General features: G+C 43.5%; 1 protein-coding gene across 1 annotated transcript in view; it reads right to left on the bottom strand.

Annotated features, from left to right (window-relative positions):
* The window catches only part of cnga1b (cyclic nucleotide gated channel subunit alpha 1b), a gene marked incomplete at both ends in the record, with an annotated part of 38,382 nt that extends 20,205 nt beyond the window's left edge, over positions 1–18,177 (bottom strand). The window contains 10 exon segments of the mRNA XM_080742293.1: positions 2,113–2,285; positions 5,056–5,192; positions 7,670–7,844; positions 8,576–8,682; positions 11,658–11,762; positions 13,797–13,952; positions 15,225–15,291; positions 17,653–17,654; positions 17,656–17,712; positions 18,065–18,177. Coding sequence (XP_080598419.1) covers positions 2,113–2,285; positions 5,056–5,192; positions 7,670–7,844; positions 8,576–8,682; positions 11,658–11,762; positions 13,797–13,952; positions 15,225–15,291; positions 17,653–17,654; positions 17,656–17,712; positions 18,065–18,177 — 1,092 coding nt within the window.
* Between the last annotated feature and the right edge of the window lie 511 nt (positions 18,178–18,688).

Raw genomic sequence — 18,688 nt, forward strand, 5'->3', positions numbered from 1 at the left:
TGCTCTTTTTCTCCTCTACACCAAAGAAACAAACAAAATAGTACAGCAGTTCCAACTGTAACTTTGCCTCGTGTTCATAGAGTTCCATCATGGCACCTAAACCTTGCCATGTCTGCTTATTACAAGCAACATTGTCTTGTTTTCTTTTCTGCAAAAGTCTCTTTTTGTGTGTTTGTTGTCTCCACCAGCCCAAAGGCATGGGGAGAGACTATGTTTGTTTGTTGTCTCCACCAGCCCAAAGACATGGGGAGAGACTATGTGTGTTTGTTGTCTCCACCAGCCCAAAGGCATGGGGAGAGACTATGTTTGTTTGTTGTCTCCACCAGCCCAAAGGCATGGGGAGAGACTATGTGTGTTTGTTGTCTCCACCAGCCCAAAGGCATGGGGAGAGACTATGTGTGTTTGTTGTCTCCACCAGCCCAAAGGCATGGGGAGAGACTATGTTTGTTGTCTCCACAGCCCAAAGGCATGGGGAGAGACTATGTTTGTTGTCTCCACAGCCCAAATGGCATGGGGAGAGACTATGTTTGTTGTCTCCACCAGCCCAAAGGCATGGGGAGAGACTATGTTTGTTGTCTCCACCAGCCCAAAGGCATGGGGAGAGACTATGTTTGTTGTCTCCACCAGCCCAAATGGCATGGGGAGAGACTATGTTTTCATCTCCGTCCGTCCGTCCGTCCGTCCGTCCGTCCATCCGTCCGTCCGTGTGTCCGTCCATTCAGTTTGTTACCAGCTAATCTCCGGCGCTGTTGGCCCGGTCGCTGCCAAACTGTGCGCACAAACTCCCTGGATGCCAATTCAGAACCTCTGCCTCACATTTCTCACATGGGCCTGTTCTAGCGCCACCAGGAGGCTGTTTTTCACAAAACTGACTTTTATAATAATACAGTGTTTGTCCAAAAATCAAACACATCGGTAGACAGTATCTCTACAGTCATGTGATCGACATGGACCTGTCCGATTTTCCATATTCCATCCTGATTGGCTAAAACTGGCTTCCAAAGTTTGCAGGATTGGTACGTTTTGAATAAAATGCCTCAAATCATGAACGCAGTGTGCGATTTTGTTGAAATTGTGCATGCATATTCCCAATAGGCAGAGGAATAAATACCACTTTACAAATTTCAAATCAGCCTCATGGGCGATTAGTGTTTATACCTACAGTCACTGATCAGTGTACAACTGTATGTGCACCCTTGCCTAGAGGCCAAGGGAAAACCTTTGCCCTGCATTTTTCATATCTGCCTTTTATAGCGCCACCAGGAGGCCGACTTATATATATATAAAAAAATCATATCATTCCTTGACATTTTATCCAAAAATCATGCAAATCAGTCTGGGTTAGGGTTAGGGTTAGGGTTAGGGTTAGGATCTGTCCAATATTTCATATTCCATCCTAATTGACTAACATTGGATTCCAAAGTTTGCAGGATTTGTCCATTTTGAACAAAATTACTTGAACGCAGCTTGTGATTAAAAAGAAATTCTGCATGCACATTCCCACTAAGTCAAGGAACAAATGCCACTCTTTTCACATTGGCCTGTTATAGCGCCACCAGCAGGTCGACTTTTGCCAAACTAATATTTGGAACAAAATGCCTCAAATCATGCATGCAGCGTCACATTGCCGTTAAAGGCCAAATAAGACATGGCACCCTTTTCACATTTAGCGCCACCAGGACCTACCTGACCTGGTGGAGACCTGTGCTTGGAAGAGCACTGCTTCTAGCTTGTGTGTGTTTGTTTGTTTGTTTGTTTGTTTGTTTGTTTGTTTTTAAAGTGCAGTCCTTGTACTGAGGTGGAAGTATCTGCTCGTAGGTTGGCAGGATGTATCAGTGATTTCAGTCATCTCCAAATGTGGTCACTGGTTCAGCATGAGGCTGTTACCATGGTTACCATGGTTACCATGGTTACCATGGTGGCAACACTGTTTAGTACCAGTGACGTCAGCATGCAGACAGACGGACATACAGCCATTCAGTAAATAATAGCCAGATAGGCTAACCATTTGGAGCATTCCTTTCTAAATGTTTAAACCGGTTCCTTCCCAAACGCTTTCATGTCAGGGACCCCCCACATTATTATGACATCACACCGTTAAGCCACACCCACCAGGAAGTCTGTGACCACAAAGAAGTACTCTGAGTTCTCCACCGGGGGCGGTGTTTCGCCGATGGTGGTGAGAGTCAGCGTGGACCAGTACATGCTGTAGGCGTACTTCCTGACCAGACGAGCGAACTCAGGGTTTTTGGGAGACGGATACACAAACTTATCGTGGCCAAAACCTAGAGAGAGAGAGAGAGAGACAGACAGAGACAGAGAGAGATATTAATTGCATCCTATTTTGACCCACGTTGTTACCTGTATAAAAGACCCCTGTTCACACACTCAATCAGTCAGACTCCAGCTTCTCCACTAGGGCAAGACCAAAGAGCTGTCTAAGGCAGGGGTTCCCAAACTTTTTTCTCTCAGGGCACCCCATAAATATATATTATATTATAATTTTCACTCCCAGCACCTTATATTTATAGCATATCATCGTTGTCGGGTGGAAACCTTTCGTTTTGTATTTATCATCTATAAAATGTACTAAACTAGTGAAAACAGCAGATCTACAAGCACACAGCGCCTCGCGGTCATCGCGAGGCGTTGTGTGCTTGTAGATCTGCTGTTTTGTGCGACAGTCTTGTATGATGAATTATGATTATTATGTTGCAAGGAAAACGTTGAGATAACAGCCATTTTGATCAAAACTTACTGAAAATAACTCAGTTATTAAAATGATACCAAATATTTGTTTAAGTGTTCAAATAAATTCCAAATATTACCAAATTGTCTTGCGGCACCCCTGGACTGCTGTCACGGCACCCCAGGGTGCCCCATCACACCTGGACTGCTGTCACAGCACCCCAGGGTGCCCCGTCACCCACTTTGAAAACCCCTGGTCTAAGGACACCAGGGAAAAACATTGTAGACCTGAACAAGGCTAGGATGGGCGAGGGATCAGCCCAGAACTACAGGAGAGGACCTGGTCAATTCACCGTTTGTCAGCCTTCTGATTGGTCCCTGAGACTCCCTGACTGGCCAACCAGAAAAAACCATTCACTTTTTGCTATCGGGGGTGGAGTTTGTGCAGTGGAGAATGTTGAATGTGCTTTCAAGAACTGTCCGCACTGCGCGACACGGAGTTCGCCCGGTACGGCCGCGGGAGGTGATAGCGACGGCAAGCGATCTCGCTCATCATAACGAATAAGCTTCAACAAAATAGTTCACATGGACCTTATCAATGGTCTAAGAGTCACGATTGGGTACATATAATTTAAATGGGCAGAATTACGAAAAGCCAGCCTATTATGTGAGGAGAAGAGGATCAGCCTGTCCTCTTCCTACCCAAGATGCAATGCGCTTTCTTTTTCTATTTATATTCTCTCTCTGATCCAGAGGATTAGACTAATTAAAACATATATTTTCGGGGGGAAATTACTGTTTTGCTATGTAATTACTGTACCTTTTTCTTCCCTTTTTATTAATATCACGTAGATGTGTTTTTTTTGGTACTTTATATAGCTGTAATGAGGCTATGAAGGAAAAAAATCCCATCCACTTCCACTATAAAAGAATCTGCAATAGTGATTCTGTCCCACTGGGATTAAACAAATTAAAACATATATTTTCGGGGAAACCCCCTGTTTTGCAATGTAACTACTGTACCTTTGTCTTCCCTTTTTATTAATATCACCTAGATGTTTTTCCTTTGGTACTTTATATAGCTGTAATGAGGCTATGAAAACATAAAAAAATCCCATTCACTGCCACTATAAAAACAATCTGCCCAGGGTCAAATGTCCCACCATAGTAACAGGGCAGAATGGGGCGGGATTTGCAAACTAGTGAATTACCTGAAGAGAGCTGGGACCACAGGGTCAAAGGTCATTAGTTATTTTCAAAATTCAAAATCACAATTTTGTAACCCATTTTTCACCCAGTGCCAATTCCCTATGTAATCCTGGGCTCTGCTCTCCCTCTGCCGCGCCTGGGGAGACAACGGACTGACCTCATGCTTCCTTCATATGCATGAGGAGTCCAAGTTGCTTCTTTTCACCTGACAGTGGAGATTTCCCTGGTTTGGACGTAGCGCGTGGAAGGAACACGTTATTCCAACCAGTTCCTTTGCCCTCACATCAAGCGCCCCGGCTGGCCAGGGGGAGGCAGTATTGAGACCAGGATTACTGCATGTTTTTGTGAGGGTATCTACCCTAGGAGACACGGGGAGAACATGCAAACTCCACACAGAAAGGTCCAAGATTACCATTAGAAAGACACCGTTGATGGGTTAAAACCATATCTATCTTTCTTTCTTTCTTTCTTTCTCTTTCTTTTTATTTATTTCGAACTTCATACAGTAAAATGTAACAATAAAACAATAGTAAAAATATAATATAAAAACAATTCCAATCATCTCAATGAACAATAAATCGTAAATGTGTTCGAAAAGGAGTAGGACGAAGCTGATGCTTATAATATCCTACCCCTCCTTTACAGTTTTATATCTATTATATTTAAAACACCAACTTCAGTGCCAAGGTTTTTGAACAAATAACTAATGCACGTGATGAGATATGCTCCACTCCAGGTCTGTACAAAGGATGTAGACCAGACAAATTATGTCTCAAGAATGTCATACTGCCCAGGACACTGGATAACACAGTGGCATATGTCCTTCTGGATCCTAGGCCCAAGACACGAAAACATCTGATATCCATTGTTATGTTTAATTGTCCAATCAGAATGTGACTAATGTATTCTGTAACTCCATATATCTGTGAAATTATGTTTTGTATAGGCAGAAGGCACTATGGGTGAATTGCTGTACTGTACGCTGAACTCTGCACTATTCTTTCAATACAACTAACAGAAACACTGACTTGCACTGGTGTGAGGCCTCCTTTATTGTGTGGGAGTAATCTTTAATAATTATGGGATATTCTTTGACTCTGACTGACTGTGGTTTTACTCTTCTGGGAAAGGATAACCCATCAACCGTGCGGAACATACCGATGGCCTTGGAGAAGGAGTAGTAGAGGCAGGCGTTCCAGTGGATGATGATGACGATGTACATGACCAGGTTACTGATACGAAGCAGGTTGGGGAAGTTGGTACGAGTCTCTGTCCTCTGGAAGAACTCTAACATCCTGAGAGGACATGAGACTATAGTTAGAACTATAGAAGAATAGATAGATAATAAGAATAGATAGAAGAATAATATAGGTGTCTTCAACGTTTTCAGTCCAAGGACCCTTAGAGAGGGAGAGATGAAGCAGGGACCCCTACGACCTGTTCATAGATTCCATATAGTTTCATTGTTTGACAGCACAATCATCAGTGCATTTGTGTTTTCAGATATTTAACCACTTGAACCGTCAAAATAAACTTGACCTTCCACTCTGTACTTAGTCTGCTCTTTTTCCCCTCTACACCAAACCTCTTTGCCAAAAATAGCCGATCTACAAGCTCACAACGCCTCGCACTGCACAGCGTTGTGAGCTTGTGGATCGGCTATTTTGGGCTAAAGTTCTCATAATATGGACATTAGAAAGAAACTTTCTGTCGCACAAAGATTTGGAGGACCCTGAGGTAGTAACTCTGAGGACCCCCTAGGGGTCCCGGACCTCCTGTTGAAGACCCTGCTGTAGAACATAGACCATAGCTAGTACCAGAACGGCACACTGTCCAGGTGACAAGTTACGCCTCGGGACAGAGGCGTATGGCAGGGGTTTGCAGCTGCCATACCCTGGGTCCAGGGTATGGCAGGGGTTTACAGCTGCCATACCCTGGGTCCAGGGGGGGAAATAAAAGTTACCTTTAAATATAAATCCATGAATGTCTCTTTGTCTATCTGTTCTGGTTATTATGTCGTTAAAATACACTGAAATAACTACAAATGCAACATTTAACAAATGGTCACTTTAAAAAGGTATTATAATTATATTCTCCACACTTGCATTCTCCCCAGCTTGACAAAATGGTATATTCCCAGGTTCCGCAGGTCAGCTGCACAGGTGCAATGTAAATGGGGGGGGGGTCTAAATGGTAAAAATGGTGCATTTACATAGTGCTTTTATCCAAGGCGCTTTACATAGATTGTGCATTACATTCACCCATTCACGCACACATTCATACACCGGTGGCAGAGGAAACCATGCAAGGCACCAACCTGCTCACCGGGAGCAATGTGGGGTTCAGAGTCTTGCTCAAGGACTCTTCGACATTAACTCAGGGGGAACCCGGATTCGAACCCTTCGGGAACGCTTCGTGCTCTAATAACGGTTTCTCTACCCCTGAGCTAGATCTACTTCTTAAAATAAATGTATCATGCCTGTTGCTTTGCGCGCGTGCAAGACACCAGTCATGTTGCCATACCTTAGCTTTTTCTGTACTGACCCCACTGGTCAATTGCGTATGGCAAGGTATGGTAGCTAAAATAACAAGATGATGTGCACATCCTCTCAAGGTATGGTAGCTAAAATAACAAGATGATGTGCACATCCTCTCCGAGGCTCAGGTTCACATGAGATTACAAAGAATAGAAGTGCGCACAACAGCTGATGCTCCGCAGTGTTTATTAAAACATATACCGGTAGTTTGACGACGTTTCGGCCATCAGCTGGCCTTCATCAGGTCACCACCAGAACTTCTGCCCTAAGTTAGGGAGTCCTTACTAGAGGCTTAGTAACTACTAGTTAGTTTGTAACTAAGTGAGTTACTAACAGGTGTTGCACCACAACTGCTTAAGGCATAACATAGTAATGCGTAGACTGTTCCTAAAGTAAAGTATAGTCGCATAAAATGACATCATAGCTCCCGAATCCAATGAAAACAAACTGTTTCTAGTAAGGAAGTAAAGCTTGTATCGTCTTTTGTCAACAGACAGAGCTCCGTCTCTCCACTGGCATGTACACAAAGTCATATTGATACATGTGCTCATGGCGAGCGCATCCCTGCACACGGATTGTATCACAAATTATATTGGCCCCTCATACATTTTGCCCCGTTGTGAAGTAACGCAGGGCAGCGCATATTTGGAGGGGGAAGAGCACCGTTCAAGTCGCTGTTGTGCTGTATGTCTGCCACGGCTATGCAGTGGTTGAAAAGTACTCAAATGAATGAAAAAAGTATCAATCCTGCAATATAGAAATACTCTATTAATAGCAGACGCATTGTGAGCGTGTAGATCGGCTATTTTCAAATGGCGAAATGTGTATAGGGCTTAATGTATGTTTTAAACAGATGGGTCGTTTCATTGTTGAATTAATTAAATAGCCCATATAATGCTGTCTGTCACGTTAGTAGTGTAGTTGCTCTGCTCCCATAGAGATAGGTTACTTAGTAAGGACTTAGTGCTGCCCAAAGGCTGGTGTAAATATTTAGTAGTCACTTGCAGATACGTTAGAGTGGTGCAACAGCTGAAATTTTTGTAATGCGTAAGTCTTGACTTAGAAGCCATTTACGTTACAACTAGGCTACGTTATAACTTAGTGTGAGGTGGTGCAACCCCACCCTGATAAGGCCGCCACACTAAAGCATAAAGTTGGACAAGAACTGTGTGTGTGTGTGTGTGTGTGTGTGTGTGCGTGTGTGTGTGTGTGTGTGTGTGTGTGTACATGCGTACCTGTTGAATCGGAACAGCTTGTTGAGTCGTATCTCAGGGTATTTGGTTCCGAACACGAAGTAGGCGAAGTCTGTTGGTATCATGGAGAGAAGGTCCATCTTGAACTGAGTGCTGTCCTTGTAACGATCCATCAGCTTCTGTCTGTCCTTCACCAGAAGACCCTGCTCCAGATATCCTGCATGCACGCACACACACACACACACGCACACACACACACGCACGCACGCACGCACGCACACACACACACACACACACGCACACACACACACGCACGCACGCACGCACGCACACACACACACACACACACGCACACACACACACGCACGCACGCACGCACGCACACACACACACACGCACAAGCACGCATGCACTAGGGCATTAACGAAGAAGTCGACTCAGTCGACTTCATTACACAAGTCAACGACCACCAGAGAAAGTCGAAAGTAGAATAAATATATATACTTTCTATTATGAAAATATCAGATCTACAAGCTCCCAACGCCTCGCATCACCAGGCGTTGGGAGCATATTTTTGTGAGCATATTTTCATAATTTCTGCCTCTATAATATTTGACAATTTGGACAATTTTAGAGGTATTAATGTCCTTAAATTGTCACTTTATAAATGTGCAGATACCCTCTATATACACTTAAACTGTATGTTGGTTTGTTTACTGTTGAGTGAGAAAACAATGTTTCACATTAAGTTAATCATCTGGGGACCCCCCAAAATAACTGGGGGGTCGTGTGTGATGTGATGACGTCATCAAACGATAAAGTCGACTTCAACTCAACTTTTCACTGAGTCGAGTCGACTTGCAAAAGTCAAAACTTCGGTGAACAAGCGTGCATGTGTGTGTGTGTGTGTGTGTGTGTGTGTGTGTGTGTGCGTGCATGTGTTCTCACCGGTCCGGGTCCTGAACACCATGTCAGCCACGTAAATCATGTCAGCAACGTAATCCAGTATGAACCAGGAGTACAGATAGTCACTCTGGAGCTCCTCGAAGCATGCCCTACGAAATATAATCATTATAATCCAGTTATATGAAATATAATCATTTATAATCCAGTTGTATGAAATATAATCATTTATAATCCAGTTGTATGAAATATAATCATTTATAATCCAGTTTTATGAAATATAATCATTTATAATCCCATGTATATGAAATATAATAATTTATAATCCAGTTATATGAAAATATAATAATTTAAAATCCAGTTATATGAAATATAATCATTTATAATCCAGTTGTATGAAATATAATCATTTATAATCCAGTTGTATGAAATATAATAATTTATAATCCAGTTGTATGAAATATAATAATTTATAATCCAGTTGTATGAAATATAATCATTTATAATCCAGTTGTATGAAATATAATCATTTATAATCCCATGTATATGAAATATAATAATTTATAATCCAGTTATATGAAATATAATAATTTATAATCCAGTTATATGAAATATAATAATTTATAATCCAGTTATATCAAATATAATAATTTATAATCAGTTATATGAAATATCATAATTTATAATCCAGTTATATGAAATATGATAATCTATAATCCAGTTATATGAAAATATAATAATTTATAATCCAGTTATATGAAATATAATCATTTATAATCCGGTTATATGAACTATAATCATTTATAATCCAGATATATGAAATATAATCATTTATAATCCAGATATATGAAATATAATAATTTATAATCCAGTTATATGAAATATGATAATTTATAATCCAAGATGAACCAGGAGTACAGTTAGTCACTCTGAAGCTTCTCAAAACATGCTCTATGGAAATATAACACTGTTACTGTACTTACACTGTACTTATACTGTACTTATACTGTAATATAACACTGTTACTGTACTTATACTGTACTTATACTGTACTGTATCACTGGAGCTCCTGGAAGCACGCCCTGCAATGGAAATATAATCCTGCACTTATAATGTAGTCTAAAGCCCTTTGCACACAGGACAGTTGCGTTTTTTTCGTTTGCTGCATGAATAAAACGCATTGGATTTGGTGTGCAATGCGGATCCCAAAAGGAGTCATAAAAGGAGTGTTGAGTTTTTTACCGCATGCGACAAGACGCACGAATCGAACTGGGTTCGATCGAGAAAAAGACGCACGGCCGCAGCCACTCGTTGCACGGCTAATTCGGATCCGGTGTGCATGAGGTCGTAGAGAATCATTGTTTTCTTTTAAAAAAATGAAATTGTCCGTGTGCAAAGGGCTTTACTCTGCAGCTCCTGGAAGCACGCCCTGCAATGGAAATGATGCACAATGTATAAAGTATAAAAGTGGTTACGTGAGAAGTTACAGTTCAATATTACGGAACATTTCTTTAAATATTTACAGTTAAGAAGTTATATGTCAACAAAATGTGACAATGTGATGTGTATTCCACCCCTCTCAACACTTGAGAAAACATTAAATCTAGAAGGGAGTGGTTCCATATCTGTATATTATAATCTGTTAGTTGAATATAGTGTTGATTCAACAACAGATACATTAAATGCTTGGAAATTGGGACCTTCAGGAAGATATTGACGACGCAGAGTGGAAACTAATGGAATGGCAAACTACATCATATGCCCGCAAATATTCCAGATATCTGCACTAAGTGTTTAATTCAGAAAGGTACCTCGTTTCACTGTATGTGGGGATGTCCTAAGATGCAAGTTTTTTGGAATGAAGTTATGAAATGTTTGTCAGGAACCCTTAAAATCACAGTTCCACACAGTGCTAAACTCTGTATACTAAGTTGGAATGTATCCAAAGAACTTTATACAGCCAGCAAAACGAACTAATCTTAGATTTTGGTCTTCTCCAAGCTAGAAGGGTGTTGGCACTGTGATAAAGGGTGTATGTTGTAGAACAGCAGCTGATTAGGAACCCTAGTTGCACCCATGCTGATTACTATCATCCTCTGCACCTGGTTGTAGCCTCTGGGCTGTGTTCAGTTCTATCATCCTCTGCACCTGGTTGTAGCCTCTGAGTGTTCTGTGTTCAGTTCTATCATCCCCTGCACCTGGTTGTGCTGTCTGTGTTCAGTTCTATCATCCTCTGCACCTGGTTGTGCTGTCTGTGTTCAGTTCTATCATCCTCTGCACCTGGTTGTAGCCTCTGAGTGTTCTGTGTTCAGTTCTATCATCCCCTGCACCTGGTTGTAGCCTCTGAGTGTTCTGTGTTCAGTTCTATCATCCTCTGCACCTGGTTGTAGCCTCTGAGTGTTCTGTGTTCAGTTCTATCATCCCCTGCACCTGGTTGTAGCCTCTGAGTGTTCTGTGTTCAGTTCTATCATCCTCTGCACCTGGTTGTAGCCTCTGAGTGTTCTGTGTTCAGTTCTATCATCCTCTGCACCTGGTTGTGCTGTCTGTGTTCAGTTCTATCATCCTCTGCACCTGGTTGTGCTGTCTGTGTTCAGTTCTATCATCCTCTGCACCTGGTTGTGCTGTCTGTGTTCAGTTCTATCATCCTCTGCACCTGGTTGTGCTGTCTGTGTTCAGTTCTATCATCCTCTGCACCTGGTTGTGCTGTCTGTGTTCAGTTCTATCATCCTCTGCACCTGGTTGTAGCCTCTGGAGTGTTCTGTGTTCAGTTCTATCATCCTCTGCACCTGTAGCCTCTGCAGTGTTCTGTGTTCAGTTCTACATGAGAAGTCTACCAGTAAAGAGGTCGGGGGTTAAAGTATAATCTGATTTTCAGTAGAAATTTTATTTTAGAAAAGCATTTTTCCTTCAATCGCCTGATTTTCTAGCCCCTCCAAAAATCAAATTTTCCAATTTTCTAGCCCACAAAAGAATCAGGAAAATCATCTGACTGTGTGTGTGTGTGTGTGTGTGTGTGTGTGTGTGTGTGTGTGTGCGTGCGTGTGCGTGTGCGTGTGTGTGTGTGTGTGTTTGTGTGTGTGTGTGTGTGTGTGTGTGTGTGTGTGTGTGTGTGTGTGTGTGTGTGTACCGTGCTATGATAAAGATCCAGTTGTACATAACAGGGATGGTGATGACAGCCAGCCAGTGGTAGTAGGTGTTTCCTGCCGGGTCGAACACCGAGATCTCCTTAGCCCTGCACGCACACACACACACACACACACACACACACACACACACACACACACACACACACACACACACACACACACACGATAAAGGGGTGAGATATTAAAAACTGTACATAGGCCTACATTATATTATTATTAGGCCTGTTGTTATGACTTGTATTCTTCTTCATCTTATTATTATTATCATTCACTTGCGGTTTTACCAGGAAGTGAACACCAGTAGACACGCGAGGTCTGCGCTCTACCGCAGGCAGGAGGGAGGGAAAAAAAGACTCTGTTTTAAATATCCCACTTTTGTACTACTTTAGAAAAGTCTGAAGGGGAACACACACTGGACGCGGAGGCGGCGCGGAGGCGGCGCGGAAGCGACGCGTCAAAATAGACAGCCCCGTTATTTTCAATGAACTAACCCACACCGGCGGTGTCAGACGTGCGCAGCCGCGGGGTCTGCCGCCTCGCCTGCCGCGGCGATATGCCGCTGTTCTATTTGTCCAGCGTTGCCGCATGGTGAACATGTTCTCCCATGGTTCTCCCCACCTGGGGAAATGGATGTGCTGTGTGGCAGCGCGCCGCATCCAGTTGGGGTTACCGTGCGGCACTTCACGTGCGTCGATACCGCGACGTGGCGCTGCGCAGCCGTCCGCGTTCAGTGTGTGCACCCCTTAAGTCTGTCTTTTATAGAGGGGTCTGGGACCTGCACAGACTAAGGTTTTCTCTAAAAGTCACTTTTCTAAAATGTATGTTTCTCGTTCCGTTTTGTGTGTTACACCCGGGTCCCCTTTATAAGTGACACTTAATCTGGTAAACCTCAGATACACGCTGAGGAAGACCCACACGGGTCGAAACGTCCTGTGTTTGCTGCTGTGCTGCATCTTGAAATAAAGAGACAAAGATTTCATTCTAAAGTGAGTGCTGGCATCTCCTTTCTAAAAAAGACTCTGTTTCCCATGATGCCTTGCAAAATAATGTATTCAGGACATCCTGTCGTCCATTCACTTGTATTCATCATGGTTGCAGAAACATGGATATATCTCGGATTTTTTTCCCATATCGCCGCACAGCAAGCACTGTGTGTCAGGCACCGAGCTTCCAAAGGGCACCAACAAATGACTGAGCCAAAAAAGGACGAATAAAAGAGAAGAGCCAAGCTGATCATCATCATCATAATAACTAATATGTATTTGCTCTGCCTAAAAGTGATCACGGCATCATGTGTGCGTGATGCCGTTGCTGTTACAGTGTCTGCTGAAGCAATCTGCAAAATGCTAAACCCTAACCTCGGAAAATGATGCGCTCGTGTTGCCCACGCACACACTGCGTCGGGCACCGAAATGGCAGTGTGAGTCAAGACAGTGTCTTGACACTGTTACTTCTGCTGATTATGGGAAAAATCACAGGTGTGCACACATCAAGCACCCCGGTGCCCAATGTGTCGGAGACTCCAGTGTCCAGGACTCCATGTATGTCCATTGGCAGCGCAGCATGCTCACTAATGAAGTGGCATAGGATAGCAGCTGGCAAAGCGGGTGGTTTTAGGATCCTATATACGATTTCCTAAATCTGTGTTGCCAAAATACACATTTTAGGGAAATAGCAACAACATGCTCACGGCAAATAACAGAGTTGGCATAATGGGTGGCGGGTATTAGCGTCCCCAAAATACCATTTAGGGATAGTGTAGGCTATACGGTATGTGCGTTGGCTCTCGCCAACGTGCCTGGCACTTTGGCTGACTGGTTAGCGCGCATACCTGGCAAATCGGGGTCCCGGGTTCGCCTCCCGGCCGTGACGCTACAATAGTAGCAAGTTGCAGTACCCGCATTTCACAGGGATAGGGTGAGGATTTAATAGGGTGGCAGAAGATAGACCCCTTGGTCTTAGACAGGCAGGCAGACAGGCAGGCAGACAGACAGACAGACAGACAGACAGACAGGCAGACAGGCAGGCAGGCAGACAGGCAGACAGACAGACAGACAGACAGGCAGGCAGGCAGGCAGACAGGCAGACAGGCAGCCAGCAGAGATACTCCATGGTCTTACGCTTCTTCCTTTGCTTTCTTCTCCTTCTCCTCCTTGTCCTTCTTCTCTTTCTCTTCTTTCTCCTTCTTCTCCTGCTCCTCCCTCTCTTTCTGCTCCTTCTCTTCCTTCTCCCTCTGCCTCCTCTCCCTCTTCTCTCTCTTCTCCTGCTTTTCTTTCCTGTCACAAAGAGAGAGGGATGAGGAGGATTATAAAACTATAAAAACTATGACGAAAAACTACTATTCTTCACTGATGAAAACTAAATAAAAACTATAAGCTATAAGCTATGTCTAAAACTATAGGGTAAATGTATTGAAAATGTAGTCAACAAATAAGACTAAAATGTTAGGGAGGGACTAGTGGAGAAGAGCACCAGACCAGTAGAACTAAAAGACCACTCGGTGTTGGGCTCTGAAAATAGCAGATCTAAAAGCTCACAATGTGTCGCTGTGTGAGCTTGTAGATCTGCTATTTTCACCGTTCAACCAAGTGTCATCCATTACGACGCCATCAAGGCACCGCCAAAATACATTATTGTCGACAAAAATAAAAAAAACTGTATTGAGTCGACTAAAATCGTTATGGTATTTAGTCGACTAAAACTAGACTAAAGGTAAAACATTTCAGATGATTAAAATATTACTCAAACTAAATGAAGTTTTACTCAAAACACTATGACTAAAACTAAACCAAAATTTGCTGTCAAACTCAACAGCGACCGTTCGTTTGCCAACGGGTCTGAGCTGCGTGTATCTATTCTGCATCTAGCTTAAGGCAAGACCCAAATTCAGAAAGAGGCGGACGCTGAAAAAGCTGGCCTGAAAAACATCAGTTGGTTTCCTGTTGTCCTTGCATTAAAGTGTCAGTAGTTGGCATTCTGGGCTCTGAATTAACCTGGGTTGCCATGTCTGCTTATAATAAGCAATTTGTGTCTTTTAAAAAAATAGTGTAGTTGCTTATTGGGCTGCCTTACTTTCTAATATATATTTTTTAAACCAGCTGGTTCCCAAATCCTTTCATATCAAGGACCCCAGATTAACATAATTTGTCCACAGTCGCAGACCCCCATCTGAAAATATGTTGTGCCAGGGACCTCCACACAGATTTATGTTGTTAAAATGTTTCAAAGATATTCAAAAAAATATATATATATTTTTTTCCTTTTTTAAATAGCAAATACACAAGCTCACAACGTGTTGCAATGTGACACATTGTGAGCCTAGTTGCTTCTGTACTGGCTTATTTATTTGGCAAAATTTGGCTACAGACAATTCCGTGTCACTTCCTTACTTGGGAGGAAGTGAAAAGATGTTTTTTGATGCAGCACACAGAGAAAAACTCTCTAGCGCCCTCTGTAAAAGAAAATGGCAGCCTCCATAGAGAGGGTCAGGAATATGGTGAATAGGGAGGAGCAGATAGAATAAATGAAGGAGTAAATGACAGACTCACTCTTTCTTCTCCTTTTTCTCTTTTTTCTCCTTCTTTTCCTTCTTGTCTTTTTTCTTCTTCTTCTCCCCTGGTTCCTCCCCTTTCTCTTCTGGCCCCTCCCCTTCCTTTTCCCCCTCCTCCACTTTCTTCGCCTCCTCCCTGAAAAAGAGGGGAAATATTTATTGATGATATCGAGGATACGTCCAATAAACAACTTCAACTGCTGAGGTCAGAAATGTGTCTGTGATGTCTTGGTACAGTGGACAGGTGGTCAGTATGTGTCTCTGATGTCTTGGTATAGTGGACAGGTGGTCAGTATGTGATGTCTTGGTACAGTGGACAGGTGGTCAGTATGTGTCTCTGATGTCTTGGTACAGTGGGCAGGTGGTCAGTATGTTATGTCTTGGTACAGTGGACAGGTGGTCAGTATGTGTCTCTGATGTCTTGGTACAGTGGACAGGTGGTCAGTATGTGATGTCTTGGTACAGTGGACAGGTGGTCAGTATGTGTCTCTGATGTCTTGGTACAGTGGACAGGTGGTCAGTATGTGATGTCTTGGTACAGTGGACAGGTGTCAGTATGTGATGTCTTGGTACAGTGGACAGATGGTCAGTATGTGATGTCTTGGTACAGTGGACAGGTGGTCAGTATGTGATGTCTTGGTACAGTGGACAGGTGGTCAGTATGTGATGTCTTGGTACAGTGGACAGGTGGTCAGTATGTGATGTCTTGGTACAGTGGACAGGTGGTCAGTATGTGATGTCTTGGTACAGTGGACAGATGGTCAGTATGTGATGTCTTGGTACAGTGGACAGGTGTCAGTATGTGATGTCTTGGTACAGTGGACAGATGGTCAGTATGTGATGTCTTGGTACAGTGGACAGGTGGTCAGTATGTGATGTCTTGGTACAGTGGACAGGTGGTCAGTATGTGATGTCTTGGTACAGTGGACAGGTGGTCAGTATGTGATGTCTTGGTACAGTGGACAGGTGGTCAGTATGTGATGTCTTGGTACAGTGGACAGGTGGTCAGTATGTGTCTCTGATGTCTTGGTACAGTGGACAGGTGTCAGTATGTGTCTCTGATGTCTTGGTACAGTGGACAGGTGGTCAGTATGTGTGATGTCTTGGTACAGTGGACAGGTGGTCAGTATGTGTCTCTGATGTCTTGGTACAGTGGACAGGTGGTCAGTATGTGTCTCTGATGTCTTGGTACAGTGGACAGGTGGTCAGTATGTGTCTCTGATGTCTTGGTACAGTGGACAGGTGGTCAGTATGTGTCTCTGATGTCTTGGTACAGTGGACAGGTGGTCAGTATGTGTCTCTGATATCTTGGTACAGTGGACAGGTGGTCAGTATGTGTCTCTGATGTCTTGGTACAGTGGACAGGTGGTCAGTATGTGTCTCTGATGTCTTGGTACAGTGGACAGGTGGTCAGTATGTGATGTCTTGGTACAGTGGACAGGTGGTCAGTATGTGTCTCTGATATCTTGGTACAGTGGACTGGTGGTCAGTATGTGTCTCTGATGTCTTGGTACAGTGGACAGGTGGTCAGTATGTGTCTCTGATGTCTTGGTACAGTGGACAGGTGGTCAGTATGTGATGTCTTGGTACAGTGGACAGGTGGTCAGTATGTGATGTCTTGGTACAGTGGACAGGTGGTCAGTATGTGATGTCTTGGTACAGTGGACAGGTGGCCAGTATGTGATGTCTTGGTACAGTGGACAGGTGGTCAGTATGTGATGTCTTGGTACAGTGGACAGGTGGTCAGTATGTGATGTCTTGGTACAGTGGACAGGTGGTCAGTATGTGATGTCTTGGTACAGTGGACAGGTGGTCAGTATGTGATGTCTTGGTACAGTGGACAGGTGGTCAGTATGTGATGTCTTGGTACAGTGGACAGGTGGTCAGTATGTGTGATGTCTTGGTACAGTGGACAGGTGGTCAGTATGTGTGATGTCTTGGTACAGTGGACAGGTGGTCAGTATGTGTCTGTGATGTCTTGGTACAGTGGACAGGTGGTCAGCTGTTTTAACCTCATCCACACAAAAATAGCAGATCTACAAAGCTCGCAAAGCGAACGCACCACGACGCGACACGCTGTGAGCTTGTAGATCTGCCATCTTTGTGCAAACAGCTGCACAGCAGTTTGGTGTAAGCGGCTGTAGGCACACAGCAATCTCAATGTCGGTGTACGTCAAAACATTGGTTTGACCAACAGTAACAGTCACCATATGGCACAGGTTATCATGTGATGTCTCTGCTCTGTAGGGGCCAGTGTTACTGAAGGATTGGCCCTCTGCACTTAGTGACCGCCCAGACCCAAAAAGTGTGTGTGTTTGTTTGTGCGCGCGTGTGTGTGTGTGTGTGTGTGTGTGTGTGTGTGTGTGTGTGTGTGTGTGTGTGTGTGTGTGTGTGTGTGTGTGTGTGTGTGTGTGTGTGTGCATTACTCTTCTTCGTTGTTGTTACTGTTGTTGACGTTCAACAGAACTCCTGGACGTTGTTCACTCCTGAAACACAACAAACACAATAAACACAATAAACACAATAAACACAATAAACACAATAAACACAACAAACACAATAAACACAATAAACACAACAAACACAATAAACACAATAAACACAATAAACACAACAAACACAATAAACACAATAAACACAATAAACACAATAAACACATCACTTCTCATGACATTTTGTCGACTAAAACTAAAACATTTCAGACGACAAAAATGTGACTAACAAAACAGAGTTTGATTCAAAAGACTCTCAGGACTGTACTCATTTGCTGCCTTTAAAACATGGCCACTTTATGGCTAAACTTTATGACTAAAATGACATCAACGTTAGCGCTGCTACCTGTACGTTGCCCCGCCCTCTTCTGGCCCCGCCTCCATGTCCTGGAGAACGATGGTGGGCGTGGTCAGTTCACTGGAGGGGGCGGGGCCAAACAGAGTCCTTCTAAGAGACATATATGGTCAGGTACGCCTCTCACTTCCTGTGGAGAGAGAGAGAGAGAGAGAGAGAGAGAGAGAGAGAGAGAGAGAGAGAGCGGAGAGCAGAATCCTGTGATCCCATTGGCTTGCACTGCTCTGTCATCTGGATTGGACAAACAATCCTTGATGCTGCAATACGATTGGCTGGTCACTGTTGACCGTGTCAGTGATCTATTGGACCTGGCGGACAAGGTGATTGGTTGGCTTTCAGACAGTCTACTGACGTTTAGGTTTATTGAGACCTTTGACTGGGCATGCTTTTAAATGTTTTTATTCCTCCAAAGAGAATGTTTTAGAAAATTCAACATAAAAAAGGCGGAACCAGGGCGGGACAAGGCAGAAAGAGCCTGCTAGTTGGTCAGTCAGGGACCAATCAGAAGGCTGACAAAGGGTGAATTAAAAATGGGATTGTTATTTAAGAGACAGTGCCTTCAATGCCGTGCAGCGCACACTCAACAACAAGGAGCATGTTTTGAAAGACAATCTT

This window comes from Nannobrachium achirus, assembly GCF_963921795.1.
Source record: "Nannobrachium achirus genome assembly, chromosome: 14".
NCBI lineage: Eukaryota > Metazoa > Chordata > Actinopteri > Myctophiformes > Myctophidae > Nannobrachium > Nannobrachium achirus.